Source organism: Pithys albifrons, chromosome 1 (genome assembly GCF_047495875.1).
Source record: "Pithys albifrons albifrons isolate INPA30051 chromosome 1, PitAlb_v1, whole genome shotgun sequence".
Lineage (NCBI taxonomy): Eukaryota > Metazoa > Chordata > Aves > Passeriformes > Thamnophilidae > Pithys > Pithys albifrons.
Genome location: NC_092458.1, coordinates 5,459,785 through 5,481,412, shown reverse-complemented (window position 1 = coordinate 5,481,412; position 21,628 = coordinate 5,459,785). Strand labels below are relative to the sequence as shown.

At 42.7% G+C, this 21,628-nt stretch overlaps 1 protein-coding gene across 5 annotated transcripts in view; it reads right to left on the bottom strand.

The window, feature by feature from the left end:
* PCYT1B (phosphate cytidylyltransferase 1B, choline) overlaps positions 1-21,628 on the bottom strand; it is a 48,217-nt gene that overhangs the window by 9,054 nt on the left and 17,535 nt on the right. For all 5 annotated transcript variants that reach the window (XM_071548332.1, XM_071548092.1, XM_071548153.1 and 2 more), the window contains 5 exons: positions 10,206-10,305; positions 9,144-9,260; positions 5,332-5,483; positions 4,353-4,431; positions 1,105-1,247 (listed from right to left, as the gene is read on the bottom strand). In XM_071548332.1, coding sequence (XP_071404433.1) covers positions 1,105-1,247; positions 4,353-4,431; positions 5,332-5,483; positions 9,144-9,260; positions 10,206-10,305 — 591 coding nt within the window. The remainder of the gene's footprint in view (positions 1-1,104; positions 1,248-4,352; positions 4,432-5,331; positions 5,484-9,143; positions 9,261-10,205; positions 10,306-21,628) is intronic.

Below are 21,628 nucleotides of genomic sequence, written 5' to 3'. Positions count from 1 at the left end.
AGAATCAGATGCCAGGAGGGTCTTCAGGATATGTCAGTGTCTGAGACTGGGGAAAGCACACCTTCTGCAACAGTATCTTAACCTCACAGCTGCTAAAGCATAAATTTGAGACCCTCCAAGGCATCCAGCATGCCTTATTTTAATGAATATTTGCAATAGTGACCCTTTTGGGTGCAGTACTTACAGGCACGATTTTTTTAGTGGAGTAGAAGACCTTAAAAAAAAGCTCAGTGAAATAAATACTTATGCCCTGCTATCTATGATTTATCTGCCAGACTACAAAATAAGAAACAGGTAAACAAAACTCTCATGAAATGACACAATTCAGTCATTCACAAGGGGGTTTCCCAGCTCCAGGGAAGGAGGTGGGAAGTCATACTGTGAGCCAGCTCAGTCACAAGGGAGATTTCAGTTATGTGGGTTATCTTGAGGCTTTAAATTAAGACTTGAAACAGGAAATGAAGGAAGGTAAACTCTCATTTCTGTAAAGTGCTTACTTCTCACTGGAGGATAAGGGGTATGTGTATGGAAGATGAATAATCTGAGCCATCCTTTCAAATGTCACTCACCCTACCTGTTGTGGCTTCTGAGCTACTCAGCATCACTTATGTACCAACTTCCTAATGTACTTTCTTGTCTTTTGAAATCTATTTTTGCTTTCCCTAGTAACCTCACTGCTCTGTGGTTGGTTTTGTTAGGGTTTTTTAGGTTTGGTGGTTTTTTATCCTATCACATTGTAGAGAAAGTTTGGATTTCAAAATCCTTGCTCTCTGTGCTGCCTTCTCAGAATAATATTGAAGAAAGAAATCACGTGTTGGGTGAGTGGCTGAGCAGACCGTGGTGGGGGCTGGGCTCCTTCCTAGTGTGTTGTCTCCTACAGCTCTAGGAGGAAGGGGGAGCAGCAGCTTTGTTAAGAGCATGAAAGTGTAAGATGGAAATTAAGCTGCTAATTAATAGAAGCAATTAAAACTACCCTCAGCTTAACAGTTTCTTTTAAATTGAGTTCTTTCCAGCTCTTTTCAAAGCAGCAGGAGGAAGATAGTTTCTTAAGCTTTACTGTACATTCAGGGTCCTAGGAGAGAGTGTTTCAGCAGCAGTACTTACACTTATAAAGCTAACATTCAGCTCTTTGGCCGTGTATCCCCGCTGCAGGTTGCGCCGGGCGTACACGTCGTAGTCCCGGACAATCCTGGTGATGATATCTGACGTGGAGATACCTTCGGTTCTCTGCGTTGGCACAAACATTCCTGGGCAAAACAGGAAAAGGAAGCCTGCTGAGAAAGCCTGGCAGGACCAGGCACTGCAGCAGGTAGCTGAGGATGAACACAAAAATGCCTGACCAAAGGTAAGAGGTTTGCAATTCTGCCTTATTCCTTTCCTGTTGTTTCTCTGTGAGCTTGGGAAGGGCAAGGTTGCTATACCATTAATTTTCCTCAAGTCTTCAGAAACACTAAAACTTGCCCTCTGCACCATGTCAGCTGTGATGTGGAAGTTGTTGGACTGGCAGGGACTCCTGGGCCAGGAAGGCCTAACTTCACAGCTGTGGCAATTCACTGAGCAGTTCTTTCCATAATCACAAGGGCTTCTTTGTTATATGCAGGAGCACAGTGGTTTGCTGCTCTCCTGTGTATTTCCAATCTCCCCTCCCCTCCTGTGCTCCACTATTGACAGTCTTTGTTTTGCTGAGTAAAACAGACCAGCCTTTGGCCTTGACCAAAGCCAGGAGGGCCCTTCAGGTAAAAGATGCATTACAGTAACTGGAAGGCGCCCTGGAGTTGCCAGCAGTTTGTAACAGGGCAGCGATGGGTACTGGTGGTGTGAACAAACCCAGTTACACTGTGGGGACTGAGGTGAGCCTGCTCCATGTCCACCCAGCCATGGCAGTAGCTCTGTAACTACCCTCCCTGCTCTGACAAATCAGTCCCCAAGAAAACTGGCCATTTATCAATACTGCCTGTATTTCCCTCAACACACCTGAGGTATCTATTGCTTTTTAATTGCTCCTCACCCAGACAGGATCACCTCAACTGTTAATGCAAGTCAAGAATGCATTAATAGCAGAGTGCTGGCACACCTTGGTTTAGTAGTTACAAAGGGCTACAAAAAATTATTATCAGTTATATGTAACTGCAACATCAAGCTGCTGATGAGCGAGAGAGCTGGGAGAGAAGAGTGGAAATGGTTTTGAAAAATGAAAAGTAGTGCTTTGTCTTAAACAGCGCTAAAGCTACTGGCAAATTAATTCTCACACGTTCACTTGAAGTAGGCAAGCACTGCTAGCTAATTTCACAGCGTTAGAAAAAGAACCAGAGAAGGAATCAAGCTTAGCAGCCTCTTGTGACTAAATGCTATATGATATTTTTAATTTCTGATCTCTAATTAATACTCTGCTAAAAAACAGATTACTTTAATCATGAGCAGAGATGTTTCCCTGATCGTGCTTTTCAGGCTTGCAGCAGTCACTCAGAAAACTAATTTTAGAAACAGTGAAACCCACTTTGAGCCAGAAACCTTTAGAGACAGGAGCTACAAGAATACAGGAACAAAATCCAAACCCTACCTTTTGTTAAGCCAGAAGCAGAATTCTATGTAAACATTACCTTTAGTCACTGACTTTGCTTTCATATCCTTCATGTGTTGGACTGATTCATATTTTCCAAACTAATTGTTCACAAATGTGCAGAGGTTTAGTCAGTGCACAGTCACACAGCTCACCATTGCCTGTATGCCCTCCCACCTACTGAAGGGAGTGGGGAAACGGGAGCCCATGAGAATCTACAAAAGGAGTTTCAAGGTCCCCATCTGCTTTTCCGCTCTCCAAGAACCTGATGTGGGAAATGGGAGTACTGGAACTGGTCTATTTAAAACAAAACCCCTAGGAGAAAGGGGAAATTATTATTGTAATAATGCTGTTCTGTAGCACTCAATCTGAAAATTCTTCACAAATAAGGTAACATTATTCCCAGTTTATATGTAACAAAATTCATCCATTCAAGACTCAAGATGCCTCTCTGGCATCTCACCATGACAGACACACAGCAGAGCACAAGTCCCTGAAGCTGCAAGTCCATACTCTATTTTGCCATGTTGGAATGTCCCATCAGGACGTGTGCACTGCATCCATGCACAACAACAGAAGAAAGGGGGGTGCCAGGTTTGGCCACTCTCACACTCGGTCTGGTAAGGATGTAGTGACACCAAGGGCTCCTGTCATGCTGTCCTGTGCACTCAGCACCTTATAGAAGAAAAGCAAAATAGCTGTCTGTCCAGCACGTGTGCTGTATGTCCCTTGCTGACCTGTCCTTACCAGAGGTGCCTTTTCTCCACTGCCTAGTGAAGTAAGTTGGCCTTGGCTCTGAAACTACAGAACAGGAGTTCCAAAGGAGGGTTGTGAGTCTGACACCACAGGGAGGTTCATCAGTGAAAAAAGATCAGGAACTGCTGCTATAAAAAGCTTATTCCTTCAGCTCAGGTCAATACCTGGTCTGCTGCTGTCATTGTATAGCTTGGGAAGGTCACTTTGCATGACAAGTTACCATCAGGCGGATTGCTCTGGAATTTTTTTAAGCCTCCAGTATACAAGTTTCTGTAGACCAGAAAGAGGCTGGATTCCCTGGGGTTTAAAGCAGCATCTCCGGGGGCAGGAAAAGAAAGTTATCATCTGTTCCACCTCCTGCACTGTTTACTGTGTTAAGACAGGTACTGCTGGCAAACAGCGGCTTAATGTTTTCTCCTCAGATTTAATTCAGCTTCCTTGAGCTGAGGAGATACAAACTCCTAATGACTTCAGCATATTTTTGTTCAATGTAATATGGTAGTCAACCAAACTGATGAGCAGTCATGGCACATGAATTACTCCGGTAGTGACTGAGACCCTCTGCCAGTGTGATGAACAGAACCCTCACTGCAAATCAGAGGTGGATTCTAACGACTCCTGAAGGGTTCCTGTGCTTGCCCAGATTCAGGACTGGGACGTGTCAAGGACTCATCAGTTTGTGCTTATCAACAAATGACTGAAGTTGGCTGGGCTGCTGTGGGAACTAAACTCATTTTCATCCATTCAGAACTCTCAATCAAGCACCATAAAATTGTTTTAAAAACCCAGATGGGACTCTTCCATGTCGGATCTGAATGGCTTCCTTGGGTTTACAGCAGGAATTCAGCCAAGGACATCCTCTGTGGTTTTACGAAGTGAATCTTTCTGCTCAAGTCAGCAGTACCTACTGCCAGGGTGTAGGAGAATGGGGTACTATCTCTCCTGCTTCTCTCCCCGCAGTTGTAGTTAAAAGGCTGTAAAAGAACTTGAGCTGAGGCTGAAAAGGAAGGTGCTAACAATGTAAAGTTGCCCTTACCTGCCTCCTTTATGTGTTTGTATACATCATCCGAGCCAGCGGAAGAGTATGGGATGTCATCGTGGGCTACGAAGTCAATCTGCAGCAAACAGAAGAAGAAGCACATCCCACCATCACCAAATGTTGGTCCACTGAGGGACTGTTGTGGAGGATCATCTCTTTTCTTGACTTCAGCTAACTGCTTCTGATGTTCTATCCTAAAGCCATTACCCAGAACACTGCACTGGATTTAGGTCTGCAACTGCTGTGTTGTATGATCCATTATGAAAGAACAGAAAGCTCATCTCCAGAAGCACTGCCACTAACATGTCACTCTGCCTTGCTCAGTGTGATGTGCCTGCTTTTATTGCTACTGGAAAAGGTAAGGCAAATGGTAAAGTCTTGGCTTTCAAAACCATGGAGGCAGACCATTGATTCTGGCTGCTCAAGGCTGTGCACATATACATGTATCCCTAGTACTGTCATGTTGTCACCCAGCGATGTGGACACTAAAACACGTCCTAATTAATTATGCTTTTGTTAATATTCATATATGTTGCAAGGCCATCAGCAGCATGGAAAACACTCTATCCTGCCTTTTAGAGGACACGTGGTATTTTTATGTATTGCATCTCTTGCCATTAGTAAGAAACATGCCTTTAATTCAGGACATCGGTCACTGTAAAACAAACCTTCCTAGTTTATTATCTCCTTTTCTAGAAGTCAATTTGTGATTAACTCTTTAATGTTATTTTACCCTTAAAAATCCCAATACAGAAATCATCACAGCATATTGGAAAAAACAAAAGTCAAGACAAATGTAACATTTTCTGACAGAGATGGAGGCAAGCAATGCTATGTACCTAATTTCAGTGACTGGAAGTAACTGAATTAAATAATTTGCTCCCACTAGTAGAATTTCAGAGACTTCTTGTTTATTCTTAACAGTCAGTCTACAAAGGCGAAGGGAAAAATAAAGGGAGAAATTCATGAAGAATACCTTATGCTTTTCAAGGAACTCAGGTGTCAGTGTCCAGGGTGCATCTCTGATGACCTCATCCACATACCGACAGTGTCTGAGGGCTTCGTATCGCTCAGTTTCATTCATCACAGTGAAGCCTTTGAATTTATGAGTTAAATCATCACTGCAAACTAAAATATGGAAGTATCAGCAAAATGGCTGCACACTCAGTAAAATTAGCATGACCAGCAGTTAATTTTTCCCAGATAATACCATTAAGCACTTAATTATTAGCTTAGCGTTTTCTGGGGTGCTCCAGGACATCTGAGAGTCCTGCTGAGGGTTGGCAGGTACAGCTCTGTGCTGCTGACAGATCCCTCCCTTTCTGGAACTGCAGCCAGAGGCCAAGTGAGATACTGCAGAACATCCCAGGTGGTATCTGTTATGGGTTTAGCCAGGTGGGCCTCAACTTAGGTTCTAAAGTCCAGCTAGGTCAGCTGATTTGAGCTGGGCTTAGCTAGCTAACAGCTGACTTCTTCTAGTCAATAATCCTGTATTCCATACCATACTACATCATCTCAAAGGGGGTAAAATCCAGTGTGTGGGAGTGGCTTAGTTAGTTCCATCATGGCTGCAGTAAGAAGAAAACATCTGGCAGCTCCTCTACTATGCTGGGCCCTGCTCCTGTTGCCTGTGCTTGCATTTTGTTTGCATTCAGGGAAGTAGAAATATTTTGTTGTTATACTTTTTCTTGCTGAGTGTCTTTTGGAGTGCTTATGAATTTAGAGTAAGGGGCTTTGTATTAATTGGGGAGTGGGAGGTTATTCCTTGTTATATATAACTTGTGTAAGTGTGTGTTATATTGTAGTTTCCTCTTAATTTTCTCTTTTCTGTATAAATATATGTAGTTAGTTTCAGCATAAACCTGGTTTGAAAGTTTTTCTTTCCTCTCCCTCTTCTTTTCCCCTTGGCTGGTTGGGGGGGAGGACAGTATCCTACACATGTTAAGGTAAATCAATCCCACTGTAAGTGGGGATTTCATGGGCTGTGAAATTTCAGGAGTGAAAGCCAATGTTTTTAAACCAATCAAAAAGTGCAGTGTGGCAATCAGAGAGTGCTCACTGACTCCATGTATCACAAAATGGCTGAGGTGCAAAGGCACCACTGGACATCCCTAATCCAAACCCCCTCTCCCAGCAGAGTCAACTTCAGCAGGTTGCTCAGGACTATGTCCAGGAGTACCCAAGGATAGAGACACCTCAGTCTCTCTGGGATTTCTCCTCCCACTTTTTATTCTTATGTAAATGCTCCAAATGAGGCATTTGCCAACAAAGCTCAAAATCACAGTGCAACAGTTTCTCTACTAAATAAACATTGATGGAAAACAAGTTATGGAAAATTTAACAGGAATCTGTCTCCAAGTTTAGCTTTGAGTTCAGCAGGTTTCACAGAAAGAAAAGTAAGGCTTGTGCCATGTTTAAATTGGAAATTGCAGAAAAAAGCCCCAAGGAAAGGACTGGGAGAAGCCATGTGCTCTAACAAAATGAGCAGAGCTTAAGGTCCAGAAATCCTGCATCTTTAACTCTGGATGTACCCATACTCTGTCACATTGCTTTTAAAATGAGGGGAAGCAACACCCACATTACCAGAGGGCTGTACAAGTTAGGTATTATCTTTCTACCCACATAATGTTGTGAGAAACACATTGACCTTCTCTACAACTGTAACTCTGCCCAATATTACAGCTACAACAGTCATTTGACACCCCTCATGGAATAACAGGATACCCATTTATAGCTGGGTTGCCAGTGGTCGTCCTTCACCACAGGTCAAACCTGTGCCTTTGAATCTCACTTGTCTGCAAATGTACTTGACAAATGACAAATGCAACATTATTAGTGCTGCAGGGAAGTGTGAGAGCAGCCCCACAGCTGCTGCTTCTTTCTAATTTGAAAACATCAACCTACCAGGCAAGGCGCTGGCAAAGATGCAATCCTTTTTGAGATCTAAAATGGATGTTCTTGCTGTGATGGTCATTAAGGATCTTTAAAGTAGAAACAATGTAGGAAGGCTGAGGTAGCCCTGGAGTTTGTGCAAAATTCAAAGCCAGATAGTAACACATGTATGAATGTCAGCGAAATGCTACTCTATCTTATTGTGTCATTTAAGTTAACTGCTGACAAGAAATTTAATGGAGATCAAAGCATTTTCACCAGAAAGATCCTGAGACTGTATTTATATTTATTTACAGCCTTTATGCCATCTTGAAGCTACCCTCTCCTGGAAGAAAAGGTCTACTAAAATTATTGGAAAATAGTAATTTTTCTTCAATGCTGTAGGAAAGGTTTATTTTTTGATCACTGTTTGTTCATGTACGGTGCAGATACAGTACCTTTGTACTTCCTTTTGATTCTGTCATCCTGCTCTAATGACTGATTTCAGTATAAATGTCTATTTAAAAAAAATGATCTTGAAGACCAGTAATTGTCTTCTCAACAAGAAATAGAAGGGGTTGGTTGTGGTGTCCACAAAGACACTGACACCAGTGCTCTTGCAGCACAAACTGCCTGTGGCTGACACACAGTGCCTTGCTGGGAAAAGTTGCTAAGGACTGCTGGCTGCTTTTTCCTTCACTCTAAAAATAAGGGCAAAATGAAGCTATGCCATGAATTCCAAAGGAGCCAGGCTTTTGACCCAGAGCTCCTTCCCTTATCTGGGACACTCCCCAGTCCTTTCCAGGCAACAACAAAATGTTCATAACTTGCATTTTTTCAAACCTCACAGTCTGGCACCTCCACTTCCTTCCTCTGCAAGTTCTCTGGCTCAGCAGAGAAACAAGAGTGTCCTTCATGTTTTGTTCATAACAAAGGATGTCTCCTCTGCCTCCCAGGAAACTCCATGGAAATTGCCACAATTCATAAACTTGAGTGAAACCAAAAGGTGTGTTTATAAGGAGATCTTGTTTTCCTCTGTGTTGGGTCTTTTCCCCTCTTCTTTCAACTGATTTGGGACAAATATGCAAAATAATGCATCTTACAGTGCCTGAAGGCTTCGTTCATGTTTGCTGTAAGCATTGGAGCAGCTGAAGGAAGGTTGCTGAGAAATGTTTCTGCAAGGCATCTCAGCCCTAAAGGTGCAGGGAAACTGGAACCAAACTCCAGGTTTATGAGGCCTCACGAGACTGAGGCTTGCACAGCCCACTGGGCAGGACAGAGCCCCTCTCCAGTGACTCCTTGGGCACAGGCAGCTGCTGAACAGCTCTCAGACGGATGCACAGTGAGAAAAGAGGACAAGTCATAGCAAAAAAAAATTCTAAGAAAGTAACGGGCACAGGGACACTTGTGAGCTGAAAACTACATTCACCTCATGATCTGCTTTTGGGTCTCCAATGACAATGGGCCAGACTTGGCCTCTCTGGTGGTGCTGAAGGCTGGGCCTGGAGCTGACAGGCAGGGGTCACAGGCTGTGCCCAGCTGGTGAAGGGACCAAGGCACCAGAAATAAATGAGCAGCTGTTCTCATTCAATCATCTCCATCTTTGAACAATTTTGAGCAAAAAACTGAAAAAGGTAAATTATTCATATGGAGCTATTTTAAGCTCAGTGCCATGCAGGCACCTGCTTTAACTAGAATGGGAATTGTGCCTGTGCTGCTGAGGGCAGAATTTGACTTTTACTTTAATTGATGCAATTCCAAGACATAATTCAAGGCAAATCACCTATAGAAAGCCCCCAGAGTGAAAGCAGCATTCAAGTCAGAGTCTGTAAACAGCTGGGGGTGCAAGCACAGCAATAACTCCTTGATACTGAAGCACAGAAGCAAAAATCCAGGGTAATACATAACTAATCTTACCTCCTACTAATAAGTAGCTATTTGGGAATAGAGTTTTGGCTTGCATAAGAGCTCTAGCATGGCCAGAGTGGAAGAGGTCAAATATCCCATCTGCATACACTCTGACTGGTCTGTCAACTGTGGAGAAAGAAACACAACAGTGATTTTTCAGACACCAAACAAGTTGCACGTAAGTCTGCTGGATGGGTTTTTGTTCCCAGATCAGATGATTGTGGAGATTTACCCCAGTTCTGATGTTCCAAAGCAACATGGGTGAACTCACAGTGTTTTAGACTGCACATTACTTGTTCTTTGCACTCTGCTGTTTTCTCTCAGACTAAGCCTACTTATTACCATCCATCATCCCCGTGCTCTAATTTAGCAAAAATGTCATCTTCCTGCCTGATTTGGAGTTCCACCATATGTCTCCTTCTTTTCTCTCTGCCTTTCTAAGCAGTTCTGTCTTATGGATTTTTTCCCATCATCTCCCTTTTCCTCCCCTCCTGCCTCTGTGGCTTTGCTTTTTACCACAGCTTATTGCTGTACAAATGTACTGCTCACCTCTTCTACATAAACCTTTCCATTACCTGTTTTTCCATTTGGGACTTTATGTGAAATCATCCCACTTCCCCAGCCCAGTAACAGATGTTCAGATAAAGAAAATGGCACACTTTCTTTGCAAAGGGCAAATGCCCTTTAAGGCCACTGAAGGTCTGATGTGATCAACAGGAACATCGGTGAAAGAAGAGCTTTCCACCAGCACACAGAGGCAATATGAGAAGAGAATCCAGAAGGTAAGCACTACACAACTCAGTTTTCAGATGGGCTGGAGTGGGCTGGCAAGCCTTCCCTCCAACAAACACGCATTCACAAAAACACCAAACTCTAACTTGCAATGTTTTCTAACAGAAGATAATGGTCTGTAGTTGCAGGTCTCTTCTCCATTACCTGATAGCACCAGATACCAGGCTGGCCTTTTCCCTTTGGAACAGAAGGCACAAGTGAGCATTAATTATGTTTGCAAGGAAGAACCTGTGCTTTGGGAGTGCCCACAGTCCCGTGGACATGGCTCTCTCCACAAACCTGGTGTTCCCAGACGGGCCTGTGCAATGGTCAGTTTCTCATGGGGAGCTCTGCACTGACAACTTGTCTCATCGGCAAAGGGAGCAGGTGCCGTCAGAGTCTGGAAGGAGGGAAAAACACACAGTGAGTAGTTTCCACCCAGCAGATACAAAGAACTGCAGCAGGATGCTATACCCAGGCTTAATGCTGGTTTGCTCTCTGAGGATTTTTGCTTTTTGGTCACCCCTGAGCACACACAATTCACACAGGGTAAAACGATGAGGAAAATAAAGCTTTCCACACATGTCATGCAACTTAACTCTTTGTCTCTGTTAGAGAAGCTCAAGCATTTTTGAGGTGGGTAAAGCAAACAATTTTTGTGTTTGCAGAACAAAGTCAGGTTTGATGGCCTGAGCAGCTTAACCCTTCAGTTGGTCTCAGCGACTCCAAAGGCCCAAGATGAAAAATGTGTTCTATTACCTGTAAATAACAGCTGGGAAAACTCATTGGGATCAGAAAGTTGCAAATGGACCACCCGCTTCTTCCACTGGCATCAGTATGGATAACTGGAAGTACAAGTTCTGTTGTTGTGATTTTAATGGGAATCTTGTATAATTTTGATGAGCCATTCAAAACAAAGGCAGGATTGCAACCTTAAGTTCCACTTAACCAGCCTTGACTGAGCTGCAGCTCCTTCCTGGTCTGACACACACTGTAATAGCACTGAAATACTCTGTGATCAGAGCACCACAAGGGTACTTGCTCTGAAGAGCTTGTAACCTGAAGAAACATGAGACAGAATGAGGATGTGTGAAGACTGACACAGCATTATCTGTCAAGAAACTTGATTACAGAAATTTTATCTTCTTCCCATGCCTATGTAGGAAGTTATCAGCCATCAGACCCTCAGATATTTATTACCTGCCATATGGTCTGATATGAAATAAACCCACTTCTATGGCTTTTGGCTCGAAATCTTTACAAAATCATAGCTGAGTTTTGGTTTGTTTTTGTGAGATGAAGTGGTGGTTGAGACGAGCTGAAGGGAATCTGTCACTTACTTTGCCTCCACCATGATTTCACTGCAGCCTCCTGGCCGTGCAGGTGTGACTTGGTGGGGTCTTCACTGATCACTTGTGTGAGGTACAGTGGTCACACCAGTATGAACACCCATGGTTGATCACAATAGAATCTCTGTGTGCATTTACACTTTTTTTTTCCAGATTTTTGATGCTGAATGCTTAATCACTGAGCATTTGGCATTCTTTAGCATCCCCAAGACACTTGAAGACATGTCATGCTAATTGCTGATCTCAGGGCTCACTGTTTTGTTGCATGGAAAGCCCAGAGCACAGCACTAAAACAGCAACAGACTTACAGATTCATATCCAGTTCTTTCTGCTGATTTACTATTAATTTTGTTTACTGAAAGCACTGCAATTTTATGTAGGTTTCTCATTTTTCCTTTCCCTTTTTCTTTCCTCTTTTCCCCCATAATCTCAAATGTTGCAGGAAATCACCATCATTAGTATCCTAATGAGGAAAATCACAGCATCTCTGCACAGACAAGGTTAAAAATGGAGAAACTATGACCAAGTCCAAGTTTCTGTCTGGATTTTGTGGATGGGAACTATTCATCAGGCCACCCACGCTGCACAGGGTAGAACATTACACATAATCATACAGTGCCAGCTCCTTCCTTTATTTTCTAAATACTGTCTTTTTGCTTCTGGCTGTGCTGTCGCTGGGTGCTAATCTGTCTTTTTATCTCCAAGCAAGGTCAGGTTACACGGCAGCCCTTACACCTGGTTCCTGCTGGGATAAAGAGGAAGGCAGAGATGTTAAAACAATAAGGGCTGTGGTCTGAGGCCTGCAACGGGTAATCAGCTCCTACCCTGGCAGAGAGGTTGTTTCCTTGGAGGTTATTTGAAGAAAATAGGCCTGGTTTGCAGGAAGGTATCTCTTTTCCCCCCAGGCAAACACAGTGGTGCTTTTCAGCCATGTCACCACCCTTGTAACAGCAAGATTATTCTTTCAGTCTTTGGTCAATGGAGAACAACCTCTACCAGCTTCCCACCAGTCCAGCTTTTGTAAATGCTCATAATTAAAGCTGGCTTTACAGATCAGGGCTGAGAACCACACCTGTCAATATTCCCTCAGTTACTGGATATGAAAATACATCAAATGGAATAGATTAAAATCAGTGATATCCTATCAAAGCCATAGGGACGAATGTCACGTGCTGGCAGATCAAAGGAAATACAGCAACAGCTTCCCAAAGAGCACTCAATACTATTTTATCTGGCCTAGAAAAATTATTGCCAAGTTTAACAAAAACACCTTATGAGTACAATGAAATAATCTGGTTTGTATGTAAGACTGTAAGATAGAAGTATTTCAAGAAATTACTAAAAAACAGATCTAATTTATCAAACCTCTTGAGTTTGTATATAATTACTTGTATTCTTTCCAGTTTCTTGTCAGTAATAACTAGAATTCTGAGAAGAGACCAAGTAATTTATATTGCAGCTTTTTCATTTTGGTTAATCCATTATATTACTTTTAGAAGTTTGCTATAGTTTTGACAATAATCAGATGGTTAGACAAAGATTTTCTGCAAATGTACTTCCATCTTTCTCTGTCAGATTTTTTCCCTCTATCTCTGCCTTCCTTGTATTCTGGGCATTTACATTTTGCAATTGGTAAAGCAAGAGAAATGAGCCTTGTATTTTGGACCAAGGTAAGTTTCTGAGACCTGCATTGTCCTGCAGCAGGGTGTTCTATAGCCTAAGTGAGCATTTGGTGATGAACTATCTCATTTTGTTTGTACAGCAACTACCTTCTTATTTGCTACTCCTGTAGTGGAAGCTTCAGCAAATCCATCTGCAGTCACCTGTTCCCTGCCTCTCTTTTCTCCCAAGTCACCTTTTCCAGGCTGAAGAACTTTACCACATTTACTTGTTTCTTCTGTGGAAGCCAGTCCATAACTTTGATTCTGTTGCTCTTCTCCATTAACTGGAAGATAGTTTACACATTTTTCAAACTGGGAACTTTTCCAGTTTCTAGAGCTGTAATAGACAGGATTGTGAATTATTTTCCATGATGCTCGTGCTTGTGGTTATCTTTGATGACATGAGCCCCACACACCTGGTGCCAGCAGGGAGACTTTACTTTCATTTAAGCAGTCCAAATGTGTGGTACTTTTAGTTAAATGGGAAAGATTTTTGTTTCATTTTTTCACACCATCACATGGTTTGGAGCACGGGGGACTTCTCTTCAAAGCAGATATCCTTCCAGGTTTTGTTTTAACCCAGGGGAAGGGGTGGCTAGGTGATATTTTCTGCTATTGAAGGGTGTTTTTTTGTTTTGTTGGGGTTTTTTCCATTTATTAATATTTTTTTTCCTTCATTCAGACTCCTCAGAATTTCTATTTTGTCAATATCTGGGGGGGAAGGAAATAAAGAAAGGAAAGGAAGGTTTATCTCATGAGAGGTCCCACCTCCCAGACATACTGTCATTAAACCAAGACAAAATGCCACAACATTACTGTACTATTATGTGAGAGAAAGCTCATTACAAGTCACTGTAATATTAGGACTTATTAGTGATATTTAGTTCAGAAGACAATAAAAAACTCTTGCAATAAGAGTTGTGTTTCACGAGAATGAAGACACTGCGTTCAATAATAACTAAATTTACTTCCTAAAAATGAAGCCATCAAACCCACCAGTCCCAGTAACCCCTGTGTAACAGAAGCTGTTCACTCCATGAGAAGTTTAAACAGTGTCTCACTTGCGTTCTATGAAATTTTCAAAAGAACTGAAGGATGTTCAACAAACTTCAGCACATGAGAAGATGGAGAGTGGGTAACCAGGGGCTTCCCAACAAGCACCTCACAGCTCTGTGTGCACCCAGCAAGGTCTCTGTGACCCCTGGCTCTGTTAGTGAGATGGGAGCCCAGAGGGGAAAGCACAATGTTGTGGGCAGCCCTGAGCTGGTTCAGGGGCCAGGACACTTCACAAAGAAACCCTCCAGGACAGCTAAAGCAGCTTATTTTTAGGTGTATCTTGATGCTGCCCTTTTATTATCACTCCTCATAGTCTCTTGGGCTGCTGCAGCCATTGAACTTGGACCCAGGAATTGCATAAACATTCATGCTTGTGTTTCCAATGGATTAAAGGGAAAGTTGTCAGTCATTTCCAGAACACTGGTCCTACCATTAAAACAACAGGTCAAAAGCACCAGCACCTCCACACCCTCTTTTGTTTACAGACTGTTGTGTTACTGTTTGTTTGTCTTCTGTATGTTTAGTTGTTGAGTTGGGGAAGACAGAAACATTTTTTAGGAACAGGCAAATGCAGACCCATCTATGCCAAACTGCACCTGCCATTATAACTCTGCCTGCAGGGTGACTGCAGCAAACACAACTAACGCTACTCTAGAGCTACTAATTTCTTTTTTTTTCTTTTTTTTCTTAAATTCACACAGCTACATCACCTCCCTCACCCCATGACACAGACAAAAACGTTTTCATCTCGGTAAAAAGAACAGTTGTATTGTCATCTAAGATTTCATCATCAACAAAGTTCATGGAATTTCAGATCTCGAACCAGCACATTCACACAGGCAACACTTGGTAGATCAGGCTGGGCCTGTACTGATGAGAGAATTAAGTGGGCAGGGAAACTCTGTGGCAAGTCTGATGCTGTAATCGCCTTTTGTCTCCGAGGCAGGACTTAAAACAGGTGAGTGATTTCACTGGAACAAATCACATGGATAAGATCTACTCATATGAAGAACGATTATTTTGGGAAGCTGCTCCTGATGTTGGGAAACAATAATTACAGAGCAGGAAACACATCAGTTTTAAAGAACATTTAAGAGAAAAACATTATCAAAACTACTGAAAAGTAACAAAACATGTGCCAAATTTCTGAGGTATAAAAACTCTTTTCAAGTGGAAAGACCACGATAAGGAGCACCCAGGTCTTCTCTTAGAGGTTTAGGAAGCAAACACTGTCAAAAATAAAACCATGTTGTCTCACGTATGATCTTAAGTATCCTTGACCCAAACAGGTAAATTTATGGGCAATTAAGCTGTAATTGAATGTTATTGGTGTTTGTCTCCAGGTAAACTTTTCACACAGCTCTAATATTAACACACGTATCAAAGAAAGTCTGGCCTGTTCTCCCACAGTTCTGCTGACTCAGGGTGGTGGATGTAAATTAAAAAGAGGGCAAACTAACCTAATAAGGACAATAGCTTAAAAATAAGCATTCTGTTTGCAAACATTCCAAATTATCTTATTATCAGTTGCTCTTTCTGAGCTTTATCTATCAAATACACTTTGCTCATAATTAATATTAAGTCAGTAATGATTAAGTGCAAGATGCAATTACAGATTGAGGATATTGCAGAAGAAAAGCAGCTTCCACTGCCTTTTCAAGAGGCTCAATGATGTATATATGTAGAGATTTATAGATTATGAAAGCAGAACAACCATTATATAATCTAGTCTAATATTTGCAAAGGGACAAAGAATTTCGTGACAAGATTCCTGCATGACAGCCATGACTTCTGACTGAACGGGAACACATTATTTAAAACCCAAAATCCACACTAGAGGTGTGGGACAGGCCCCAAGTCAAGCAGAGTTCAAGCACAAGAACTGCCGATGATGCCCCTCAATCTCCATGAGCACCTGCTGAAGCGAAATGTGGCCCTCAGCAACTTACCCACCTGTGGCTGCTCTCCTGGCACAGCTGGAAGGAACTCTGGGTGCCAGTGACGCAGGCAGGACTCACCCAAAGGGCAAACTGCCCCTCGGGCGCTGAGCAGCCTGTGGGCCCGGACGCTGCCCTGTCCTCATGGCTACAGGCTCGGCCAAGCAGCGCCGTGTCCTGGCACTGGGGAGGGATGTGCAGCTCCTTCAAAAGGGCCCTGGTTCCAGACACCATCACACAGACCCAACCTGGCTGTGCTGCGTTTGCAGCTCACAGCTGAATGGCAAGGGCTTGCTGGCCCAACACTGAGGGTTGGCCGTGTCCAACACACCAAAAATGTGTAACCACTGCTCCAGTGCCCCTCTGCTTTATTGATCAGTCCAGAAACTGAAGACAATGTCAGCTCCTACATTTTGAATGTCTGTTACACATTTCTTTATACTTCTACATTATTGCATAGCATCATCAAGGTAGGAACAGACCCTTGTGATCATCCAGTCCAAATGCCAACCCAGCACTACCACTGTAACACCCAAAGCACCAAACCATATCACCCAGCCCAAGACGTCTCTTGAACACCCCCAGGAATGGTGATCTCATCATCTCCCTGAGCAACCTATTCCAATTCCTGACCATCCTAACAGTGAAACACTTTTTTCTATTAATCTGATCTGAATTTCCCCTGTCTCAGTTGGAGGCCATTTCCTCTAGTCCTCTCACTGCAGGTATGACAGAAGAGACCGGCTCCCACCTCTGCACAACCCCCTTTCAGAGAGGTGTGAGAGCAATGAGGTCCCTTCCTGAGCCTCCTCTTCTCCAGACTAAACAAACCCAGCTCCCTCACCATTTCCTCACACAACACATTTTCCAGACCCTCATGACCCTTGCTGCCCTTCTCTGAACATGCTCCTCATCTCAATGTCTTTCTTGTAGAGATGGGCCCAGAACTGAACAAAGTACTTGAGATGCAGCCTCACCAGTGCCAAGTATCACTGCCCTGGTCCTGCTGGCCACACTTACTGGTACAGGCCAGGATGCCACTGGCCTTCTTGGCCACACTGCTGGCTCACGTTCAGCTGGCTGTTAACCCACCAAGTCCCCCTTTCTGTTGAACAGCTCTTGAGCCACTCCTTTAGTGCTGCACGGAGTTGCTGCGACTCAAGTGCAGGACTCTGCATTTTGCCTTATTGAACCTCCTGCCATTGCCCTCAGCCCATCAATCCAGGTCTCCCTGCAGAGCCTTCCTACCCTCAAGCAGATCCAAAACTCCCACTCAACTTCGTGTCATCTGATAATTTACCGAGGGGTATATACCTGACATGGCTAAAAGGGCCCAACTCCAGCTTTGACACAGGTAAGGGTTAATCTGCTGGAAGCAACTGAGGTGTATCACTGAGTTACTGGATGAATTTGCTCCAGTGTTCAAACTCTAACTGTGCTTCTATATAAAGACACTTTATTCCTATCAATTATTTCACGTCAGATGTAGGAGAGCATTTGTATAAACCCTTACTCAAAACCAGAGTTATGTTGAAGCAAAACCCCAAAAACATTTTTCCTCCTGCACAAGAGACACAAACTCTGCAGTTCCCAATCGAGCAGGCAGAAAAACCCTGGGAAGATCTATTTTCCCATAGGGAGTACACTGGGCTTCTCTACCAGATCCCCGATTCATCCAGTGCCTTTCTCAACAGTTTTTCAGTTTATGCATCTGTAAGAAAGGAAGGCAGATTACACGGAAACACAGGTATAAGGACACAGTGGGATAAACAGTTCTGGCTGTACTGAGTGTTTGTGCAAGATCGTGGATGTGTGGGGATACAACACATGTATTCTTGCCTCTGTAGTTAGTGTTTGGCTCCTAATTCTGTCTTTCTTCTGCTCCACATCCACGCATGTTCTTTTTACATTTTATACAATGTTATATTACAGTGTTGTTGATGTTCTTGAGGAGGGAGCAGAATCAATTTACAAGGGTTTTCCACTCCTTTCTAAACCTTTATTAAACCTTTGTAGTAATGACAACAGCACAGTTTAAGAAATTGGGAATATTCTCCTAACAAAAACTGCTTCTTTAACAGCATTGCATGAATGTATTTGCAAGCAAGGAATGCAATACACAGAATGTGCTTAGGTGTCATTTGTGATTCTGCAAAAATATCTGTAATTCTGTATATCTGGTGAATATGTATTGTAAAATGTTTTTGCAGAAACTGTGTTATTCCAGAACATACAACAACAGCATGTTCTCTGAGGTAGTGAAGGGAAATCTGAGCAGATTTTTCATGTCTATGGGCAATTTATTTCTTTTTAAGTGCAGCAACAATCGCTGCATATCCCCAGGCACAAACCCCACTTGGCATGTTTTTATGGGTTTATGCTTTTATGCAGCAGCCAACATTTATGAAAGTGAAAATTAATCCAGAGCAAAACACAAATGGGTAAATTACCAGAAAAATATTTAGTCAAATAAAGTAATTTTGTGTTCCTTAAATGTAAGGCTATTTATATATTTATTTCTGCTTAATTCCACATTGAAGTAAACAGATGGCAGACCCCCTAAGTCATAACATCACGTGAGAGAGAAACAGATGCACGGGACACTTTTTAACCACAATAAACTCCCCCTACATTAATCACCAGCTTCTCTGATTAAAACTGCACATACCTTTCAGTGATAGAGGAAAGATAAATATGAAGATCTATGAAAGCTCATAGAAATAAAATACTGAAATTATCTAGAGGTTGCATCAGACCCTCTTAAAACACCATTTGCAAATATGGAGTAAGGCATCAAGGGATGAAGATACAGGAATCCAAGGCATGCACACTTTTCTTCCAATTATTTCAAATTTTGTGCTTAAGAGTTCATTCCTTAACAGCAGCAACAAGGAAATTGTCTAAAGGAGTCTTGTTACTCCTTAAACCATTAAACAGCTCCAGTGAGTGAAAACACTAAAATGTTCTCCTCTACTCTTCAATTAAATAAAAAAGTGTTTTCCAAACATACTTGAATAATTTTGAAAAAAAAATTAATGTACTCTCATTTCTTGTAAAAAAATCAAGAAAATAAACAAAATGGCTACAGCAACTGACACCTAAAATGATGTGAGCACTGTGATCTTCAGTTGTACCTGAGTCTCATTCCCCAAAGTTCTGTCGATTCAGTGGCCCCAAGGTACTTGATACCCATTTCCTACTGAACTGTAAAGTCTGTAGCCTCTCAATCTCACCACACTGCACAAGTAAATCTCAGCTTTGGAGCAGGAACGGGGATTGCCAGGGTGAAGCTCAGATGGCCCTGACACTCGCAGTGCCTTGGCAGAAGACGCCTCATCCTCCAGATGGACAGGCCCTACATCTCCAGCCAGTCTGTCCCTGCAATGATGAGGAAAAAAACCCCAACAAACGAGTTGGGTATTTCCATGCAGAATCCCAATGCCCCTTCCCACACAGGAAAAAAGAGCTGTCCACAGCTCCAGCTGCCTGAGAAGATGTATGCAAGGACAGAAAGGATGTCTCATAACCCCAGTCTCAAGAACAGCCCAGTATTCCTGGGATTGCACTGCCCAGGTCAGAGAAGACACAGCAGAAAGCACCCACCTTCTTTTTTACATCATCCTAAAGATGGATCCACTTTACTTTAAATTCAGGAAAACTGCCCGGCCCTCTCCCCACCAACATCCCCACAAGTACAGGCCAAACCAACCACCAACCACTCTCCTCACCCTCCTCCCCTGCAGTTCACCCTGGCTCATTCAGGTCTTTTTCTACTTACCTGGTTTCCTAAAGTAGGCACTGTGATGGAAACAAACGTTTCACTGCTCTGCATTCCCCTCACTGACCCAACCCCAGGAACTTCACAGTTCTGACACTGGTTCTCAGGTCCCAATCGTACTTTCCCAGAGGCTTCCACTGAAGCCTGTATGGTCTGACAGAGACATGATGCACTAGAAAAAGGTTTCAGTGTGTTCAAAGGCAAGATGAGACCAAGCAGGAGGTTTTGAAGCTTGTTTTCAAGCAAGTTCCAATGTGTATTTGGTTTTGCTTTGTCTGTAGCACTGTCCCTACAAATTGCCATTGTTTCCTTTCACAGAAGATACTACCTGGAACTGTCTCCCTGAACAGTGGGTTGAAATGTCTGTTTCTTCCAAGGTGAGGATTGGCAATTCTCAAGGATTCAACAACCCTGCAAGGAGCTACCACATGTGGGGTCAAAGTCAAACTCTTTATCCCAAGGGATGCAAATAAATTATAAAAAAAGAAGCACATCATTCCACAAGGTTTTGTATTTTCTCTTTGGTATCTCCTCCTGTGGTATCTCTTAGTTAAACTAAGAGCTTGTCTTACTCAGGGACTTTCTTAGTACTCCTGCACCAGGCAAACCCTAAGACCAGGATTCCCAGGCTGAGATCCACAGTCCAGCAGAGCTCTGTCACCTACTGAAGGTTATCCAGGGGCAAACACCATGCCATGAAGGTGTGGCATGACATGATCAGTTGTGTTTACCCCATTTAAAACAGTGAAGGCCCCTGTGACCAAACCATGGGTATCCCAGGCTTAAAAATATGGATGGGACAGCAATCAATGAGAGAGTGGCCCAGTCCAGATGAGAAGGGTAGAAATGCAAAACGATACCAACCAGCACTGGAGAGACACTATTTGTGAGGTTTGTTTTTCTTGACTACAAAACTGCTAAAATCACCACTGTGGATAAAACCTATGACTGAGTGGGGTTTTTTTCCTCTGTTGTGCACTGAGACCAAAGTAGGTGTGTCACTCAGAGAGACCTTTTCCTGGCATTAAGATACATGGAATTGGTAACACAAAGGGGGCAAAAATTAAGTCAGAGATGGAGCAGGGGAGTTGACTGAAGCACAAATGCTCATTAATGCTCCAGCTCGTTAAGAAAACTCAGAATGTCTTGGGAAAAAATTAATGGCAATTGTTATCACAACAGTACTAGGCATTGGAAAACAACAGGTTTCAAAACACACTGAACTTACCTGAGAACTGCCCTCAGTGTCCCCTATTTTCCTGATCTTTGATGGATACCCCTTTGAAGGGGTTTTTTTTAGCCTTCGTGTGACACTTCCTGCCAAACTAGCAGACTCTATAGCCTAAAATCAGAGGTTCTAGTGGCAAATATCCCTTAAAAATATTGACAGTTTTAAGGCTTTAAATAATTAATTCCTATTCTAGTGAAAAGGATGACAATTGTTTCAGAAAAGAACTAACCCTTTTTTCACCTAAAATTTGGGGTGATTCTGAAGCTACATTTCTCAAGAAAAAGTGCTTCCTAAAACTTAGCCTACATTAAGTACCTGAAAGCCCAGATAATTCATTTTAGAGACATGTAAGAACCAATGAACAGCATTAAAAAGTCATCTGTAAATATCACAGACTTTACTTCCACCAGTTACATATTCTGGGGTACCAAAGCCACCCTGAGGTCCAAAGTAAAATAAAACAATATTAAAATGTCAACTGAGACACCTCCTTTCCTTTACATTAATGAAGCAGCTGACAAGGTTATTGGCCCATCAGATAAAGGACTGAAGATCTTAAAAATTATCTGATAGGAACTTGATATCTGTGTTATTAGATCACCTGTCAAGAGGGGATTTACTTTAACTCTTCAGGACACCTCCCATAATTCTTCTCACTTATGAAGTAACTTCTGACTTACGACCTAAGTTGTCTGTGCCTGCTTGTCTCAC